This window comes from Falco biarmicus, chromosome 8 (genome assembly GCF_023638135.1).
Source record: "Falco biarmicus isolate bFalBia1 chromosome 8, bFalBia1.pri, whole genome shotgun sequence".
Classification (NCBI taxonomy): Eukaryota; Metazoa; Chordata; class Aves; order Falconiformes; family Falconidae; genus Falco; species Falco biarmicus.
The window spans coordinates 24,043,636-24,061,613 of NC_079295.1; the positions used below are offsets into that span (position 1 = coordinate 24,043,636).

General features: G+C 40.7%; 1 protein-coding gene across 4 annotated transcripts in view; it reads left to right on the top strand.

Annotated features, from left to right (window-relative positions):
• Window positions 1–17,978, top strand: part of GRB14 (growth factor receptor bound protein 14) — a 67,301-nt gene continuing 49,323 nt past the window's right edge. The window contains exons 1-2 of one of the 4 annotated variants that reach the window (XM_056348961.1): window positions 1–24; window positions 2,865–2,997. In XM_056348961.1, coding sequence (XP_056204936.1) covers window positions 16–24; window positions 2,865–2,997 — 142 coding nt within the window. In that variant the 5' untranslated portion in view covers window positions 1–15. Of the gene's footprint in view, window positions 25–1,113; window positions 1,290–1,661; window positions 1,874–2,864; window positions 2,998–17,978 lie in introns of those variants that run through there. The other 3 variants (XM_056348958.1, XM_056348959.1, XM_056348960.1) reach the window with 3 other exon arrangements.

Genomic DNA, 17,978 nt, shown 5'->3' on the forward strand with positions numbered 1-17,978 from the left:
TGTGACTCAGCCAAAATGAAAACCGTGAGTAGGGCTTCTATGTTGTAAAAATCTTTCTCCGGAGTTGACATTTTGGCTTGTGTGTGATGATTTCTTTGGTGGGGTCAGGAAAACAGCAAAGCACACAGGTCCCAAAACGTTCTGTGTTTTCACCAGTCCGACACCTCCGCTGAGCACGCCGGGCACAGTCAGGTTTCTGCACACAGCTGTTTTTATCAGGGGCTGGGTTGTAATTATTTGACTTTCTGTCAAGGTGACTGACTGACACCATTTCACCTGCTCTGCTTGGTGTCGTCAAACTTCTTCGTACAGCGAGGGGGTGTGTATTTTTGCAATGGCATGGAGGCTGATAAGGACGGCCATGGAATTGCCACACAGGGTTTTGTGTAGGTGAAGCCGGGCAGGAGCTGGCTTGCTTGGCTGCATGGGCTGCCCTGCCAGAGCCCGAGGCACAAGGAAAACCTTTGCCACCCTCTGCTCTGCTCCAAGCTGCGGTGAACGCCAGTCCCGGGCCCAGCCGGGAGCCGAGCTGGCCCACGGGGGCCCGTTGGGCACAAAGGTGACGGGCCTGTCCCCGGGCCCTGCTCGTTCCCGCTTACTCCGAGGCATAACCGCAAACTCCCGACCCCCCGCAGGGACGGGGCAGCTTCGTCAACGATCCCGCAGGCGCTCGGCCAGGTGCCAGGCCCGCCCGCGGCAGGTGGATGCCGGCCGGGCCCGGCCCCGGGCCGCGCTGCCCCTCCGCCCCCGGGGTCCCCTCAGCCGCCCCGCGCCGGCCGGGTGGCACCGCGGCACCGGGGCCGCCGCCTGCCGGGGCGCCTCGCCCCGCCGCCGGGGAGCGGAGAGACGGCTGCCCCGGCCGCGGCGTGGCGGAGGCGGCCGCGAGCGCCCGGCTCGGCCCCCGCCCGCCCCGCGCTGCCTCCCCGCCGCCGCGCGGAGCCGGCGGCCGCCCGCCCCCGCCGCCGCCCGCGCACGTGTGCCAGGGAAGGCGTTCGGTGCCGCTCGCCGCCCGGGCGGCGCTTCCCCCCGCTCCCCGCCGCCTCCCCCGTCCTCCGCAGCGGGAGCGGAGAACAGCCTCCGCCCGACGCGCCCGGCAGCGCCGGGGCCGCTCGCCGACGTGCCTCCCGCGCGGGCGGCCGCCCGGCCAGGACGTCGCCGCCGCCGATGGCCGCCCCGCTGCCCGGTGTGCCGCGCGGCGCAGGGCGGGCGGCGGAGCCCGCGGGCGGCGGCCCCCCTTGCCCGCTCCCCCGGCCCCCCGGGGGGGACCCGCCGCCCTCGCCCCCCGACAGGTAAGGCCGGAGCCCGGGCGGGCGCTGCCCGCTCCCTCGAGGGCCCGCCTGCTGCCGTCTAGGGGCCGGCAGGCGTCCTGCGGGCGGGAGCGCGGGGCTGGCGGGGCCTGAGGGGGCGAGCGCCCCGCGGCTGGGGAGGGGGCGAACCGCGGCGGGGGGGCGGCCCGCTCCTCCCGGGGACTCAAAAGTTCTTTCCCGGCCCTGCGGGCGCTTCCCCGCGCTGCGGATGCGTCCCCCGCCCCCCCACCTCCCCCCCTTTTCCTGCGAGGTTTCCCAGCGTGAGGCGAGCGGCGGCGCCCAGCCGAGCCTGCCTCGGCGCACAGCGCCCAGCCGCCGCCTCCCCGGCGGTGCCTGCCCGGGGGCAGCCTGCTGCCCCTGGGCGCCCCGCCTGCTGCCCCCGGGCTGCTCTTAAAGGCGCTGGTCTCTGCTCTTGGGGCAAGAAGCTGTGAGCTGGGTTTCTCAGGAAGCGTCTGAACAGTTTCGGTAGACCCAGGTTAACGAAATCTGAAAATACTGCATTACAGGGCTTTTCACTCCTTGATGCTAAATGCTACTTTAAACGAACGTTCGGTGAGGATTTCCAGGTAGTAAAGCATCTTCATGCTTCATTGTTACCTTACTCTGATGTTTTCCCCCACTTTGTACCTAGTGGTGTATGAAATCTGGAATGATAACGATGAAGGTAATAAAGTTAAATATTGAGCTCGGAGCCATCAATTCACACACGTAGAAAAATGTGATTGTATGATGTTGGACGACTCAAATACTTGAGGTGCTTTGGGTGCTGCTCTCCAAATGAAATCAAGTAGGCAAAGTGCTCTTCCATATTTTATGTGAGAAAACCATCGACTGCAATGTACACAGCAGTCTGAACAGCCACGTTATTAATGTGATTATTTTAAACCGGTGCATAACTGAGCTATTCAGCAAGTACAGTAATGATTATCTTCGCTACTCTCACAAATGTTGCTTCGTGATACTTCTGATACAACCAGATTTAAGTAGCCAGCAACTACCGAGACATTTATTTTATGATGGAGCTATGGAGATTCAAATACAAAAGTAATTGGAAACAGAAAATTAGTCTAATGCTTTGCACTGTTTTGTCTTGTCAGTCACTTCTGACTCCTGGTTCTGGTGAAAAAAAATATCCATTTGTTTAAAATACAGTTGTGATGTACTCAGGAAGTATTACTGAGAAGTTACATGCATCCACTGTTGTAATATGTGTACACAGGGAATGGCATGAACACAGGGACAACAAAATATTTACTAATGTCCTTAGGAGCCAATATAAATATATCTGTGCTCTTACTCTGCAAAGACTTACACATATTCAAACAACTTTATATTCAGAGCTGAATACTTGGATTGCTTTCAAGTAGTGTTAAGCGCTGTATGGTAATAGATTCAGCCTACTGATTAAAATAAAATCTGCACAAAAAAGCTAATTGCTGCAACCAGAAAGTATCCTGGTATTAAGGCCTTCATATGTCATGCATTGTGGTTGGATATTGCAATTTTAACAGCAGTTGTTACAATTATCACTTGGTATTATGTATTTTGTTGAAATAGGAGAAAAAAGAAAGACGACAATATTTTGGAGATCCCATCAATTCCAAATCCTTTCCCCGAGCTGTGTTGCTCTCCATTTGCATCAGTTTTGTCAGCCAGTCTGTTGCCCAAGGCAACTTCAAGAAAAAAGCAGGTAAGATTTATAAATAATTATTTGACAAATACTAAATTGGTTTCATGAAAGCTTGAGGAAAAGCTCAGTTAACTATTAAGTTATTTTTCTAATAAAGGTGTTCCATATTTCTGTAATTGGGTGAAATTTTCTCTGTAGGTCATTGATGAGTGTAGAAAATGAGGTTTCAGGATCTGTGACTTAAGACGTGACTGTTCTTTCACAGAGTCTACATGACTGCAAATTTTTTGGGTAAAGCGGAACCAGGGGTGGGCAGGCGGTACTTTATGTCCTTAAATGAGAAGTTAATTTATTTCTTTCCTTCCTCCCCACCTCCAGTTACTGTCACAAGTGCTATAGCACGGAGGGTTCTAACAGTTGCTGAGCAGCTTCTTTTGTCTGAAGGTCTAATTTTGCTAGGATAATGGAATAAAATTGATGGGGAAGGAGCAAATGCTGTGTACATGGCTGTATTTGATATGCACGTGTGTTTACCTGCGTATGGCCACTGCTACTATTTCCATAACCTTAAGCTGTAAGCCAAGGGAAGTTCTGAGCGGGCAGGCAGACCTGGCAGTGCTCTGTCTTAGTATTATCACCCACAGTGCATTTGTTATCCTGAGCAGGGGTAGAGGTTGAAGAGAGAGAGTTTCCAATTAATGGAGATTACTGGTGTCAGAGATCTGTTTTGCTCTTTGAAAGCTTACCAGTCTCATTTTTATTTTCTTGATACTGGGAAGTGTTCTAACAAGGACCTCCTTCACGTTTGTGGTGGCCTGCGAGATCTTTGTTAAGACAGTCTTAACAGTTTTAGGGGTGGTATTGGAGGTGTAAGAACTTACACTGCTGCTGTTTATTTGGTTTTGATGATAGATGTCTGGAAGCTGAAGTTTCTTGTAGTTATATTAACTTTCCTGAAGCTGCCCAGCCATGGCTGTTTCTGTGCACCTGCCAGAGAACTTCACTGGCAAAGTCTTGGCTGGCGTCCTAAGGAGGAACCTTTTCCCTCCTTCCCCAGTGAAAAATATGTATGTGTCTGGGAAATGGTGCTGATTCTATCTTGCCATTTTTTGCCTGTGTTCTAAAAATAGCTATGGTGTCTTCCTGGACTGCTTTTATTACTTTTAGTTCTTCCCTACAACAGCAATGATAATCTGAAGCATTTCTGGTCAGTGTGTATCTAAACATTGCTGATGCAGTGGGGTAAACTTGGGCTAGTTTCACGCTTGGGTAAGGTGGAAGCATTGATAGTCTCTGCAGAGGCAGGAGAAACACCAAATTTGTAGCATTATTTTTCAGAACATAAGGACTGGAAGTCACATTTAAAGAAATTGTTTTACATTACTCATATTGCTGGCTTAAATTCCACTCATTGCGGTAATCTTTGTGCCTGCAACTGGAAAGTAGATTTCCCAAGCATGATTTAACACACAAGGGTCAACTATCTGCTTTTGTGCCCTGTCACGTTTAAAATTACTGACTGGCTTGATCAGTTAAACCAGCTAAGTGTTAGCTTCAGTCTCTCAGAAGCTTCACTGATTTTGCTCTTGTTTCTTCATAAAGGCTGTTGTCATGCCTTTTGTGACAATTTCTTCTCACAGTCCTTAAATTCCTCTGGTTTTCCATTTAGGAATGTAGTGCCCTCTCTGGTAGAAGCAGGATCAAGAACAACTGATTTGCTGACAGAAACGAGCTAAAATGACAATAGTCTGTGGAGGGTCTGGTCCGTTTTCCAGTTACCAGAAGAACTGAGAGGAGTCTTCCTGTTATTTTCTGGAGACGTTTTAACAAGTCCATGGTTTCTGTCAAAAAGTCTTTCACCTAGGGGTACCTGTTTATGGCTGCTGCAGGAGAAATGGTACTGGGCTAAGTAGACCTTTTGCCAGATCCAGCATGACTGTTCTGTTCTTCATGTAGTTTTTAAAGGTTAAGGCCAAATGGGAACTGTTGAGTTAAGATTTTATCTTTGAAATTCAGGTTGAAGTCTTCTAAAATGTTTGTAACTTGCACGTTTATATTACTTAGGTTTAAAAAGGAGGGAGGGGGAATGCTGAGCAGGTGTGCAAAGAGGAGAAGTTAGCTGGCTGTGACTGTGACTTCCTACAGTTGGCTGCAGAGGCTGTGCTTTGAAATGTGGTGTTTCCACCCCATGTTCTGATTTTGCCAATTTTGTAACAGCTCTGTCTGCAAGTACCTAATCCATATACAAAAATTTCATTGAATATACCCCCGAGGTCATGAATGTTCCTATTACAGTTTGCCAGTTTCCTAATTCTTAGGAGAAACCAGCTACACTTACGCACTTTTTTTTGGTATAGTGTTGACAGCTGTCAGATTTTTTTCTGTTGCCTCTCTGATGATCTACATATGTTTTCAGCGATTCTTCTTTTAGATTGCTTTCTTTCTGATGGAATTTCTTTTTCTGCCGTGTTTTTAATTTCAGGCATAATAAAGAAAAATTACAGAGTGAATTTCTACTTATGTCTAGTAGGTAACTATTATCAAAATAGGTGTTTCTAAAAGAAAAAAAAACACCCAAAGTTATGCCACTTCTGTCTTGTTTTTCTCTCCAGAAAAGATTTTCTGCTTCCAGGGGAAAAAAGAAGTTGTTGCAGTTATCTACTGTCTTATTCATAGCACCTACGACATCTGAAATCTTTCCTCTTCTGAATAGATTATTAACATTATTTTGAATTCTTGTTTTTCTAAGCTGAAGTTCTTACTTTCTTCTGATCTTTTATCATAAGCCTCTCAAAACACTGAACGTGCTGCTTGAACAGTATGTCTGTTTGTGGGGTTGACTTACTGGAAATAAGTTTATAAAAGCAAATCGGTAAAAGTCATGTGGCAGAATAGCGAGTTGCCTCTGTGCTTGGGAAGTAGGACACCTGTGTGTCCGAACAGGATTCACTCTGCCTCATCAACACAGCCGTCCATCCCCTTTCCCCCCCTCCCTGCAGTTTGGGAGAGTTGTCTGTTATATCCTCTCAGAATCATAATTGTGACGTGTTAACAGTCATAAGAACAGACTTTCCTTAAGAGGCAACCTTGACTATTTTTTTCTCTTTTAATTTAAAAAATGAAGGGAGGGAGAATGATGGGGTTCAAAATAAGGAGCAAAAGTATAGAGTCAGTGTAGTGACAAATTTTATTATCCTAGATGGAGGACTGGGTACTGGGAGGATGGAAAGAACAGACCAAGCTGCTAAGAACGTGCAGACTTGTGCCTCAGATGACCTGTTCGCAGGGGAGCATTTCATGGAGGTGACCCTGTGGAGCTGATGTTATGGTATCACACCCGTGTTTGGGAAGGTGGAATTTTGAGGCGTTTTACGAGTGGGAGTGGGATTACGTATTTAACGTCCTCATCCTTAAGGGAGTAATACAGAGATGGAATCAACAGCTGAATGTATGGATGGCAAGATCTCCGTTGTGGATTGAGCAATCGGTTCTGTAAAAAATCATCAGGTTTGGTATCCTTGTAAGAAATGTAGGAGGGAGTTGAGTGCTTTTGGCATGGGTAATGTTGTATTTATATATGTTCAGATAAAATGAATTTTATGCTTCAGGGTGGAAGACTCTTATCTGAAAAGGCCAAAAACCCCCAATCATCTTTCCTCTCATGTCCAACACAGCATGGTCAACTAGGTGGATGGTGGGAAATGTCGCCTTCCTCTGAGAAAGCGACCATTTGCTGTTATTAGGTGGAGTTTGTAAACTTGTATGGAAAATCTAACTGTGTCTTAAAATCTGTGTTCTCTAAGAAGTGTCAAAGAACTGAAAATATAAAACACTTTGTACTTTTGTCTCTAATTATGATCAAAATGGATATTAGTAGGGAAAAATGTTAACTGTAAAAATCATGTTCTGTTCTTTAGTATACTTTTGGTTTTTATTTGGTCAAGTGAATTAAAAAGAGGTTACTAGAGTTTTATGAAAGCTTATTTTTTTAGGTTTTTCTGAAAACAAAACCTGTATCATTTGCACTGGAGCAACAGTTATTGCCCTGCTCAAGGGTAAGCCAAAAAGTGTTTCATCACAAAAGTAGTTCAAGGTAATTAGTACCTTGTTTCTTTAAATTAAATTAGAAGTGCAGAAATAAAACTCAAGTAAATCTCAAGGTGAAGAACAGTCAAATCTTTGGAATTTTATCTTGCCTCTTTTGTCTTTCTTGATGTTCTAAACAAGTAGATAGTTTATAATTTAGAATCCAAATCTACTCCCACAATGGTCTTTCCAGGAAATAAATTGTATAATGAGACCTCAAATACATATTTGAGACCTCAAATGCACATTTGATTGTGGTGGAACATCAATTGTCTTTTTGCATTAACAAAGATTTTCATGTAAAGCTCTTTGGAAAGAACTGAAAGGAGCTTTATGATGAAGAGCAGATGTTTCTTTAAATGTGTGCTATTATAATTTTATGAATACTATTGAGCAGTGACTGTTGTAATTGGAGTACCCTTAATTTTTTTAACAGCTATAGTTTAGGGTCTTCTAGAGTACCCACTTGAAACCTCCTCCTCCAAAATTTTACATATAATTGTGCTAGCAGACCTAAATGGCTAAGTATCTGGTACTTAGACTTTTTAATTACAGATTTTTTGACTGAATTCCTGTTTTCTCTCAACTTTTAAACAACACAAAATGAAAGGATTTTTTATTGAAATGCGATAATTCATGATTTTCCCAACAGTTTCTAAGGGTTGAAATATCTTTTCCAACCAAAAGATGTATTAGTTAAATTTCCTCTGTAATTCCAGTCTGTCTGTTTCTTGTCAGATTTCTTTCCAGGTTGGAGAGCATTGCACATTACCTCCTTTATCAGTTCTCAATCTTTTTTCTCTCCGGCTCCTAAGCATAGATCTGTTTTTCCCATGTCTGCCCTTTAAATTGCACAAAAAACCCCCACCCCAACCTTGGAGTTTGAAAAGCAGGAGGGAAGGGAAAAAGTCTTTCCAACCAATTTACAGATTAACAAAAAACCCCATCCTGTACAGAACCACCTTAAGGAGATCAGAGTTTTTACGTGAAGTCTGTAATATAAGATTTGATTCAATTGAACTGCTTTTTGTGGTGTGTCTCATCTGGTGGTCTTCTGCTCCAGTTTCTGTGGTCTGTTCTTCATTTGAATGACTGTACCCTCCCACCAAGGAAAGATTTATTACTATTACAGTAGATTAAAATTATTTAAAACCCTATTAAAACTTGCCGGTTTAATGTATGTACCTTTGTGCTTTGACCAGTCGCCTGAACACTGTTGCAGAAAGTCACAAGTATATCTAGGTAAAAATCAGGAGGCAGAGTTGAACAATTGCTTGTTTCAGCAATAAGGAATATCTCCTGGTTTATATTGAGGTGGCATAGCACAAGCTGTCTGATACAGCAGCCTGGGGAAACTTCACAGTAATCACCTGTTTGTGTTTTTTTCCCCTGTATTTTACTTTACCTTCTTTACATTGATTCATTCATTAGTGTATTTTTGTTATAAAGAATAGCAATTGCTTTCTGTCTTACTTCACATGAACCCTCAATGTTGTTACATATTAACGCTGTACTTTGTTACTGTCCAAAAACAACCCAAGCAAAGACTAAACGTTCTAACTTCACAAAAATAGCATGTGTTTGTTTTTTTTTTTTCTACACCACCCCTCCCCCCCCTTTCTAATGAGCAAGAAAACAAGGTCATTCTAACTTTTCTGGTTACTAAGGTATTGCCTCTGCAAGCTTGCTGTTTAATTCACTTACATCAGAAAATAAAAAAAAAAATGAGTGCTGTCAAAGATTCTGGTAAACATTTTGCCAATGTTTGTCAAATGGGAATGATTTTAATCATCCTTTCGATTTTCATTGTTCTGGGCATCATCAGCCTTAAAGTCAAAACTGAAGTTTCTTATCTTTCCTGTTATGACTGTTTTCTCCATAAAAGAAACTTGCCATTTCTCTGCCATTTGGGAAGTTATATTTAGAACAAGAAACCTCTGGTACATTGCAGTAGGTCTAATTCTTTGTAGAAAACCTCTGTAAGTCTGAAAACCTTGATTCTCCAAAAAGCAATTCTTTAATATTAATCTCTTGAATTCTGAGTTGACTACCTGGTATTTTGGTCCTGTGACACCTCTATAGCACTATGTAATTATGAGGTGGCTAGAGCAGGCAATGATAAAACCAGTCTCAATTTCTTTGAATATATGAGACTTGACAGTTAAAGCCAGCTGAAACTGCAGGGGACTTCTGCTCTAATGTTGCTGAGTCACTTTTGATAACTCAGTTTTATTGAGTTTGGCTTTAAAAGATTAATGGATGCTTGGATAGATGCTGATGAATGGAGCTTGAATTCTCATACTTTTCAGAAGGGAATGAGATGTTGTACATACTAACGCTGTTCTTATTCATAATTGTTCCCAGGGATGGGTGCATTTTGTTAGGGTTAGGGTAGAGAACTGAGAAGTTCAGGTCATGTTGTGGCAGCTCCTGACCTGCTGTAGACAGATCCATGATTAAATAAATATTTTATTGACAGATTTTTTTTCCAGGTGGCTTCTCATTCGTGGCATTGTCAGTAAGAGACAATGTGGTAAGTGGGGGATGCAGGATGTCGGTATTGTAACAGCAGAATGCTATTGACGTCTTCCCTTTACAGACCACTGTCTGAACTGTCTTTTGATCAAAACATTCCCATCTGATGTCCAGGGTCTCACAGTCTAGGTTAATCAGAGTAGTGTTTAGTAATATTCATAATGTGTATCATTTATTCTAGATTAACGTTATGATTCACATTGAAGAAATTATCTGGATTGTTGTTTAAAGGCATTATTAAACTAGAAGACCTGAATCCTGTTGTTTTTTGAAGCAGTACTCCTCCCAAAGTATTGAAAGCTTTTCTATTCCCCAAAGGACTGTTTTTTACAGTCTTAAAAGACTTAAATGGCAGAGGTTTTAAGCATGCACATTTAGAATTAAAGTTCATGTCTGGATGTGTGTGAGAGTTCCACAGATCATTTTTGGGTTTTTGTTGCTACAACAGTCTCTATTCTCAGCCAGATAAGAATGAGACTGAGCTTTACGTACTTTTGTATTTCTTCTGGTATTCATTTCATTTTTCCTCAGTTTTCTTTTCTGGTCTTAAAAAAACTCTGTGGTCCTGTTCTGGTCTACTTCTGTCATTTCATTGACAAGTAAACACCTGTTGTATTTCATGTTCATCTGTTTTTATAACATAAACGATTTCATAGTTGTGTAGTCAATGATGAATAGCTAAATTACCTGAAATGCTGCAAGTTTGTTAAAGCTGAGAACTTAAGTCTCTTGTTGAAGGTTTCTGACTTTGACCTCCTTTGAATTAAAAGCTGCGCAACAGATGGAGAATATACCAAGTAGTTTATCACACATTTTACAGTACTTAAGCTAACATAAGATGATCAGAAATTTTATGATTTTATCACAGTAAAACTTTATTATCCTAGTCTTGGGGCATTAACTGAAGAATAGAGCTCAAACTCAGGTCCATTTCTGGTAGAAGTTTTGGTGCAGATTTTAGCATATCCTTGGGCTGTTGCATTTCTGATGTTCTGACAGTTATTACCTCTTCAAGTAAGAGCTTGAGAACTATAGAAACAGGCAGAGAAATATCCCCATCCTACTTCTGTGCATAAATGTTGCCACAGTAAGAATAATTTAGATTTTACATAAAATATACCTCTGCATAAACATCAGCATTAAACCTGGTTAGTTTTCACCAGTTGGAATTAACTAGATCATGCATATAGTGTAGTCTTTAATATTTGTGATTAGTAAAACAATTTCATAGTCGTTATACATGTGTATCTTCTTATAAATTATTTACAATAGATAGCTGAGGACTTGTTCTTTCACATAATAATTCCAGAGCCACTAAGACAGTACTGTGGGGTTTTTTTCCCCAATTTTAGCTTCATCATCTTTTAAACTCTTTGCAGTGGTATTCTTTATGCTGCGCCAATATATTTAAGAGAACTAGCTAGAATTGTATGGAAATCGGACCCCATTGGATATGGGACTATTAGAATAGAAAAAGGACTCCTTGTTTTTTAAGTTGCCATCTTGGCCCTCTCCCATGCTTCAGTTGCCTTTGCTTTCAGGACCAAGTTTCCCTTGTGTAAGAAAAAGTATAGAAACTGGCAATAAACCTGAGATCACTTACCATTCTCAGCACCCTATTTCATACAGCGTAGTAGAGGACAATCGGTATCTGTGTCTTGACATGTGCAAAGTCAAGTATAGATGAGTATCTTTAGGATAAGAGTAGTCTTCTGCTTGGCACATGTATAGCAGGAACCAGGATGGCCAGGCAGTGAGAGCATCAAAATCCTGTTACTGACAGATGATGTTGATTTCTTTGTGTGCATGTGCCACCCATAGAGCTTCCAGTTGGGGATTCCAGGGCTCAGGGATTCCAAAATCTTCTAGCAGCTGATTATTTCTATTAACAAGAAAGGATAGAACTCTAGCAAGTGGTGAAATTATGCAATGATAAGTAACCACTGGCCATATTCTCCTTGTTTGTCTTCATCATGTTTAAAGCTGTTACTTCTGAGGGAATTCACACCCATATGACTGCCTTTAGTTTGGCAATGAAGATAAAGGGCAGCCTTCAAGATAGTGTACTTAAGTGTGTCTTCCATGTTAGAGTCCTGATGGGAGTCACCTCAAATGGGAAGATTAAAAAAACCTGCTAATCAGGCCAAAGAAAATTTTTCAAGAAGGGCAGTTGTGGGAGGAGGAGTTAAGAGGGAGAAGAAACTAGACCTCTTTGCTCTATAACTGTGAACTTTCTTTTCTCCTGTTTCAGTCACAGAACATTCATTTGCAGCTAATCAACTCATATTTTAGCCCAGTAGTGTATATGATATTTAATACTTATGTCTCAAGAGAGAAGTGTATATCAGTTATCTTAGAGGTGTGCCTGTGCTTCTAATTAGGATACCGATGGATTGTTCCTACCTACTTCTAGTATGTATGCATGTGCTGCGTACTAGTATGTCTATCTCTTTGCTTCTTAACTAGATAATATGTCCCACAGGAAAACTAGATATGGGAGATTGCTTTGTGATCAGAACTGGATTTTTCAATGATTGCATTCTTAGGCTATAAATAGCCTTTTTATATTAGTTATGTTAACTCCTGTTACTGATTGCATTAAGACTTGGAGTTTATGAACAGCTGCAAGCACTTTATAATGGTACAGAAATGGTATCAACTGCTGAGAAACAGGCTGGAAGTTTGCAAGAATTTGTTCTCATAATCACTAGAGTTTACTCCTATGTAGTGAGAAGGAAGCCTGTGCAGTATCAGGGTTTTCTCATAACTCCATCAACACCACTCCATTGGTGTGCTTTTCAGTCAGGCCCGAACCTATTAATTGTGAGACTAGGCAGCTGAAAAACTTTGGAAGGAGTGTGTGTAACAAGGCTTTAAGATCCCACAAGTTTGTAAGGAGAATAGGTGAGGACGGAAACCTGCATTATGGTCTTTGATACTGCAAAATCTAGAGCCGCATTAAAAAGCAGTGCTCAGATTTTTGCCATTGTTCTTGCAGTGTGACCCCTTCTGTGATCCTTCAAGCGGGGATCAACAATCTGGTGAGAGAAGATTTTTTTTCCAGGCTGGTGTGACTTTCTGTAACATCAGCCCCTCTCTGATTAGCATGTTGTAGTATTAAGGATCCAGTAACAGTGTCTTCCACTTTGGTAAACAGACAGGATCTGCCTAGTTTCTGTCTAGTACACTCATTAGGGCTAAAGGAAAAGTGTCCATATCCTGATTTTCATACTTCAACTTACTTCCCATATCTGTATCTTTTGACTAGTTACACTTAATATTTATATCTGACTGTTCTCATTAAGTTATATTTTAAAGTGATTTTCTTTGAAATTTTGTTGAAGTATGGGGGAGGGGGTGTGTGTGTGACTTGTTCAGGAGGTAACAGCTCTCTAATTTCAGATTGTCCTGGAAAGCTTTTTTACCTCTGCTGCAGTGTTGTATTAAGATTTGTGTTAAGATGTTAATTTTCTGGGTAAAATATTAATTTCTCAGGATAGACCTGGGAGAGAGCAAGGGCATTTAGATTTGTCAAATGTGGAAAAATAAGTGCTCTAAATAGTTGAAGATTAAGGGTCCTGCTTGTGATGCTGTGGAAGAAGGTTTAAATCCTTCTCTTAATTTGAAGTGATCTGGTTAGCAAGTCATTGCTCTAAATTGAGCAAAGTTGGCTCTTCCTAGTGTTTTTATAACAAATAATTCTGAATAAAAGGTATCTCACAGCCAAAAGTTTTAATTGGTGGTATTCTGATAAGCTGTAGTCCACGATTTGTTAATTCTGTAATAGTAAATTACTTTGAGTTCATTGTATTAGGGTAACTTTGGAACATGGGGCTTTCAAAGGAAGTTTGTGTGTTGTCTCCTCTGGTGAACTCACTGGGCAATGACATCCATTCTTACCCAAGTGTCCACATAACTACTCATAAGTATGTTCTTAGGGTAATATGCTCCTCATTCATGGAAATGAGGAGCAACCATAAAAATGATATGCTGTGGGTTTTGTGTTGGCTTTTTTGTTGGATTTTTTTTTTCTTAACATAAGATCAGAAGGAGTTGAAAGGATTTTTGAAAATGATTCCTCTTAAGTTACTTGTTAAAAAGTTTTGTACTTTGCCCTTTGTACTTCTGCCCATGAGACAATGACCTTATTAAATAACACTGAAGATTAAGCATTAATACATTTCTGAAGTTAAGTATCCAGTAGGAGGTTTGTAACTTTGTTCTTTTTTAGCAGGCACTGGGCAAACAGATAGAAGACTCATAGGTATGAAAGATAACGTCAGTCTTGTAATGATCCTGTTAACCCTTTGGCAATAACTGCAAAAGCTTATGTAAAGAATAGACTTTATGGAAAATTGGAATATGTAACTGCTGCGTCAGCTAAGCCATAGAGAAGACACAAGGTATTCTAAAATAAGAGGCCTTTGGAACAGCTGAGTAATGAACTCCTTGTGGTTGAGTGTTATTTTTCTTCTGGAACGGAGACTTCCCAAATCCTGAATGAGTTTATAAATCAGAAACTACTTGGCTTTTCAGGCCCAGAGGAGGGGCATTTCTAGGATCACTGCAGAGAAGCAGTAAGTTAGTGGAAAGGACTGAGGAGGTCTAGGCTTTTTCTGCAGAGGTATTGTGAAGAGGTGATGAAAAAATACTTACAGTCTGTATTTGTGCCTTATATGTTGGTACAAATCTTATACGAATCTGTTTTAATCTCTTCCTAAACTCTTCCAGCAGCATTACAGTTTTGAAGTAGGGATTGTCCTTACCTAAGTACAAAAATCATGACCTGGGAAATTATTTGAATAGACTTCTCTAAACAAGGTTTAAGATAGTATGTAGCATTATGACTCCAAGACAAAACACTGATTAAGTCCAAGCAGTCTCAATGTACAGGGAGGAAAATGCATGGTTTGTGGAGCTCTTGTACTTGCTTGACTGACTGCTGTTTGGTTTCTGTGTAACAGAAATACTAGCATGAGAAAGACTTCTCTTTCTCAAATGAAACTAGCTCCTTCAAAAGACAAATGTATGAAGATACTAAAACTGGAGCCAGTGATTCAGCTGTGGCACCAAGAAGCTGCCTTGTCTTTGACCACTCTCTTTCTGCAACTAGTGTTTCTCTTTGCTCTGGTTCTATGTGTATTATTAAACACATTTTAGAGTGGAAAACTGACACGATGAAAAATTGTTTTCTAATACAACCAGCAGGTAATTTTGACTGTCAGAAAATACAGTCACTGAGAATTTTTAACAAAGAATCTTGCTTTAAGTATGTTTAAGGGTAAGTTTTGACCCAGTTATATCATAGCTATAACCAGGAGGAAGAAGGAAGCTGACGTGTTAGTAATTGAAGGATAGCATTAAAAAGGAGTTCAGAATTCATATGGTACATGTTTCTTGGCCAGCAAAAGGACAGTGATCTGCTGAGAACTATGAAATGATGTATTTGGAGTTGGCTTTTCAGTGCAGGGTTTGGGATCTAGGGTTATCTTGCTTTGCCCTTAAGCTGGTCCAGCATGGTGTGTTGTTTGTAATGCCTGGCTTGTCCATACAGGCTAGAAAACGAAGAGCAGAAACCCTGAATTGTGCTGATTCTTATTTTGCGGTGTGTTAGTTTCTTAAAATAGAAGCATTTAATAGGTGGATAATTGTACAGAGAGACTGTGGTGGCTCAAACATTATTGTGAAGTTCCTAGTTATGTCATAATATGTATGTTGCTTTACAGGTAATATAGTCTGTTTTAGCACAACTGTTTCTGCAATAGAAATCAATCGTTATCAACCTTCTAAGAGGGTGTGTGTTGTGTTTAAGGAATAAGACCTTGTTACTTTTCTTTGTATAAGGGACTACAGCAGTAGAAAGACAATTGGTCCCCTCACTCAGTCACTCCAAAACCTTATTTTTTTTGTGGGGTGGTTTTAAATAAAATAGTTATTTGCCAAATGTATGCAAATGTACCTGTGCAAAAAATACCCTGTATGTGTTTCCACAGTCACGTTGGTGGTGTTCACTGACTCTTCTAGTAAAGAGATTAGGTGACTGCCTGTGCCAAGCAGAAGGGAGCACTTCCTCAAGGAAGCACAGACAGTACCACAAATAACTTACCTGACTTTATGTTGGTCTTGTGTAATAATCTTCTGCCTTAGCTTAAGGAAAAAAACAAATACAAAAAATAGCATCAAACTTTTTTATGACTTCTAATGAATTTCTATTCTCTGTTGGTTTTTTTTAATCTACGGAAGCTAAAGCTCAGCCTGATTTGCTCTTGTTACCTATAAATGCCCACATTCCTGCCTTATGTCTGGCAGTGCCAGGAATAGATCAGCTGATGTGACTCCACATCCAGTGCCTTAAGTACACCACTGACCTTCCTCTTCTAGCAGGATATCTCTATTCCATATGTTGTTACAAAACCCTTCCTTGGAGCTACAAACTCTTACGAAGAGCTTTTCAATTCTTGCCCACTCAATTTAGTCACGCTTTCTTTAGTGGCAAGAAGTAGAAGTTTTTTGTATTTTGGAGTATCTAAAAAGTATCAGCACAATGTTTTCAGAACTGTATCTGGTAGCTCAGTGACAAAAATAGGAGTGAAAACTGCATGAACATAGTCACTTTACAGAGCTGTCAAGCAAGTGAGCTGGATCTGATTTCCTTTATGTCCACCAGCAGTAGCAAAATTCTTTGCAAACCTCCCATGGACGAGTCAAATCTCATACCTGTAGAGGAAAAAGTGGTTATATATGTTTCCCTGAAGGCATAATTGGCTTTCAGAGCCCTTCTGTATCTCCCATTTATCAGCAGAACTACTCTTGACTTTCACATGGTGAAGTTATTCTGCAAGGCTTGCACTTAGCTGAGATGTCCTTTATTTTGTTTTATTTTATTTAATGAGTATTTGTGAAATTTAAGTGATAAAAATATTTCTCAATGTAATTTTTAGTACTCTTGGGTGCAGCTGATGTGTACTTTCATTAGCATAAGTAAATTACTGTTAGCATTTTTATTTAAAGTCATATCTGAATATTGGATTTTTATTACAAAGTCAAACACTACAGTTAAGTTTTTGCTTACTTCCTAAATAGGTCTGATCTGTATATCTGACTTCAGAAGACAAAATACAGATAATCGCACTGAGGAAAATAATCCTCTGCTTCACCTTGCAGACAAATAGGTCAATATTATTCATAGAACAAAAAGCAGCACATGCTTTTCAAGAGCCAAGGACCTTCAGTACCCAGGGGTAAGGAAAAATGGCTTGGGTTATTTTTATTTCTTTCCCAATAAAGCCACTAATGCAATGCACCAAGATTTAGAGTTACTGTTTCCCACATATTTTTTGATAAGATCCAAGTGAAAAAGATTATAGAGGAAGTCCTTTGTTCTGGTGCTGCAAACATATGCATGTCTAATATTCCTGTGAGTAAAATGCCTACAGGATCTGGCTCTTGTACCATAAGTTCTTTTGTGAACCTTATAGCAAAATTTTGAAGCTGTATTAACAGAATTCTGAGAACATGCTCCCATAGGAAATGAAAACTGTGTGCCTGAAAGGTAAAAACCTAATTGCAGACACTTGACATTTATCATAGCTGTCTCTAGTAGAAAAGGATGTTCATTCCAAATATTACAGAATTAACACTTTAAACTTGATCTCTAGAATAGTGTTTTATTCTTCTGATTTCTCGAAACAGCCATAAGGATTTTGGACTGGAGCCTAAGAGAGAAAAATAAAAGTAAATAAATATAATACCTTAAACCTAGAAGGTTAGTTGCTATGGATCTATTTCTGCTATAGGCTCAATGTAAAATAAGGCAAAGTTAAAACTGAACCTTTGTTATTTACCCAAGGAAATGGGCAATAGCTACTGCATTTTAATTGGTTTTATGGCTTTATTAAAAGCTCTTGTTTTAAAGCTAACTGAATAAGGATCAAATGTCTGTCTGCAAACAAATTATCTTTGATTTGGCATCAGTTTCTTACCAGCTTTTTTTATCCTGTATGTCTCATTCAAGGACAACAGGTTTTGAAAGTTTAGGAAAATATTTGTCTTTACTTTCTATTCTTTGGCAGTATTTTATTACTATTTGAGAGCTGCAGGTAGGTTTTGGGAGGGAGCTGTATTCTTTTTGTATTTACAGTGCTTGTTCTTGTTCATCAGCAGAATTTACTTAAGCCCTACTGATTTTAGGATTTCAGGAAAGTGATTTAGCATGAAAGTATAGATGCTTTGAATCTATGGATTCTCAAGTGTCTTACTGGTGCCAATGACTTGATATGTAGCTTTTGCCACTTAACAAAACTCTCAAAACAGAAAATTGCATGAAATAACATTGTTTGTCTTTAACTTGCCAGTATATAGTTTCTTATATCTTGGAGATAAGTTTTTTTTCCCCCTAGATATTCTGGGATTATTTCAGA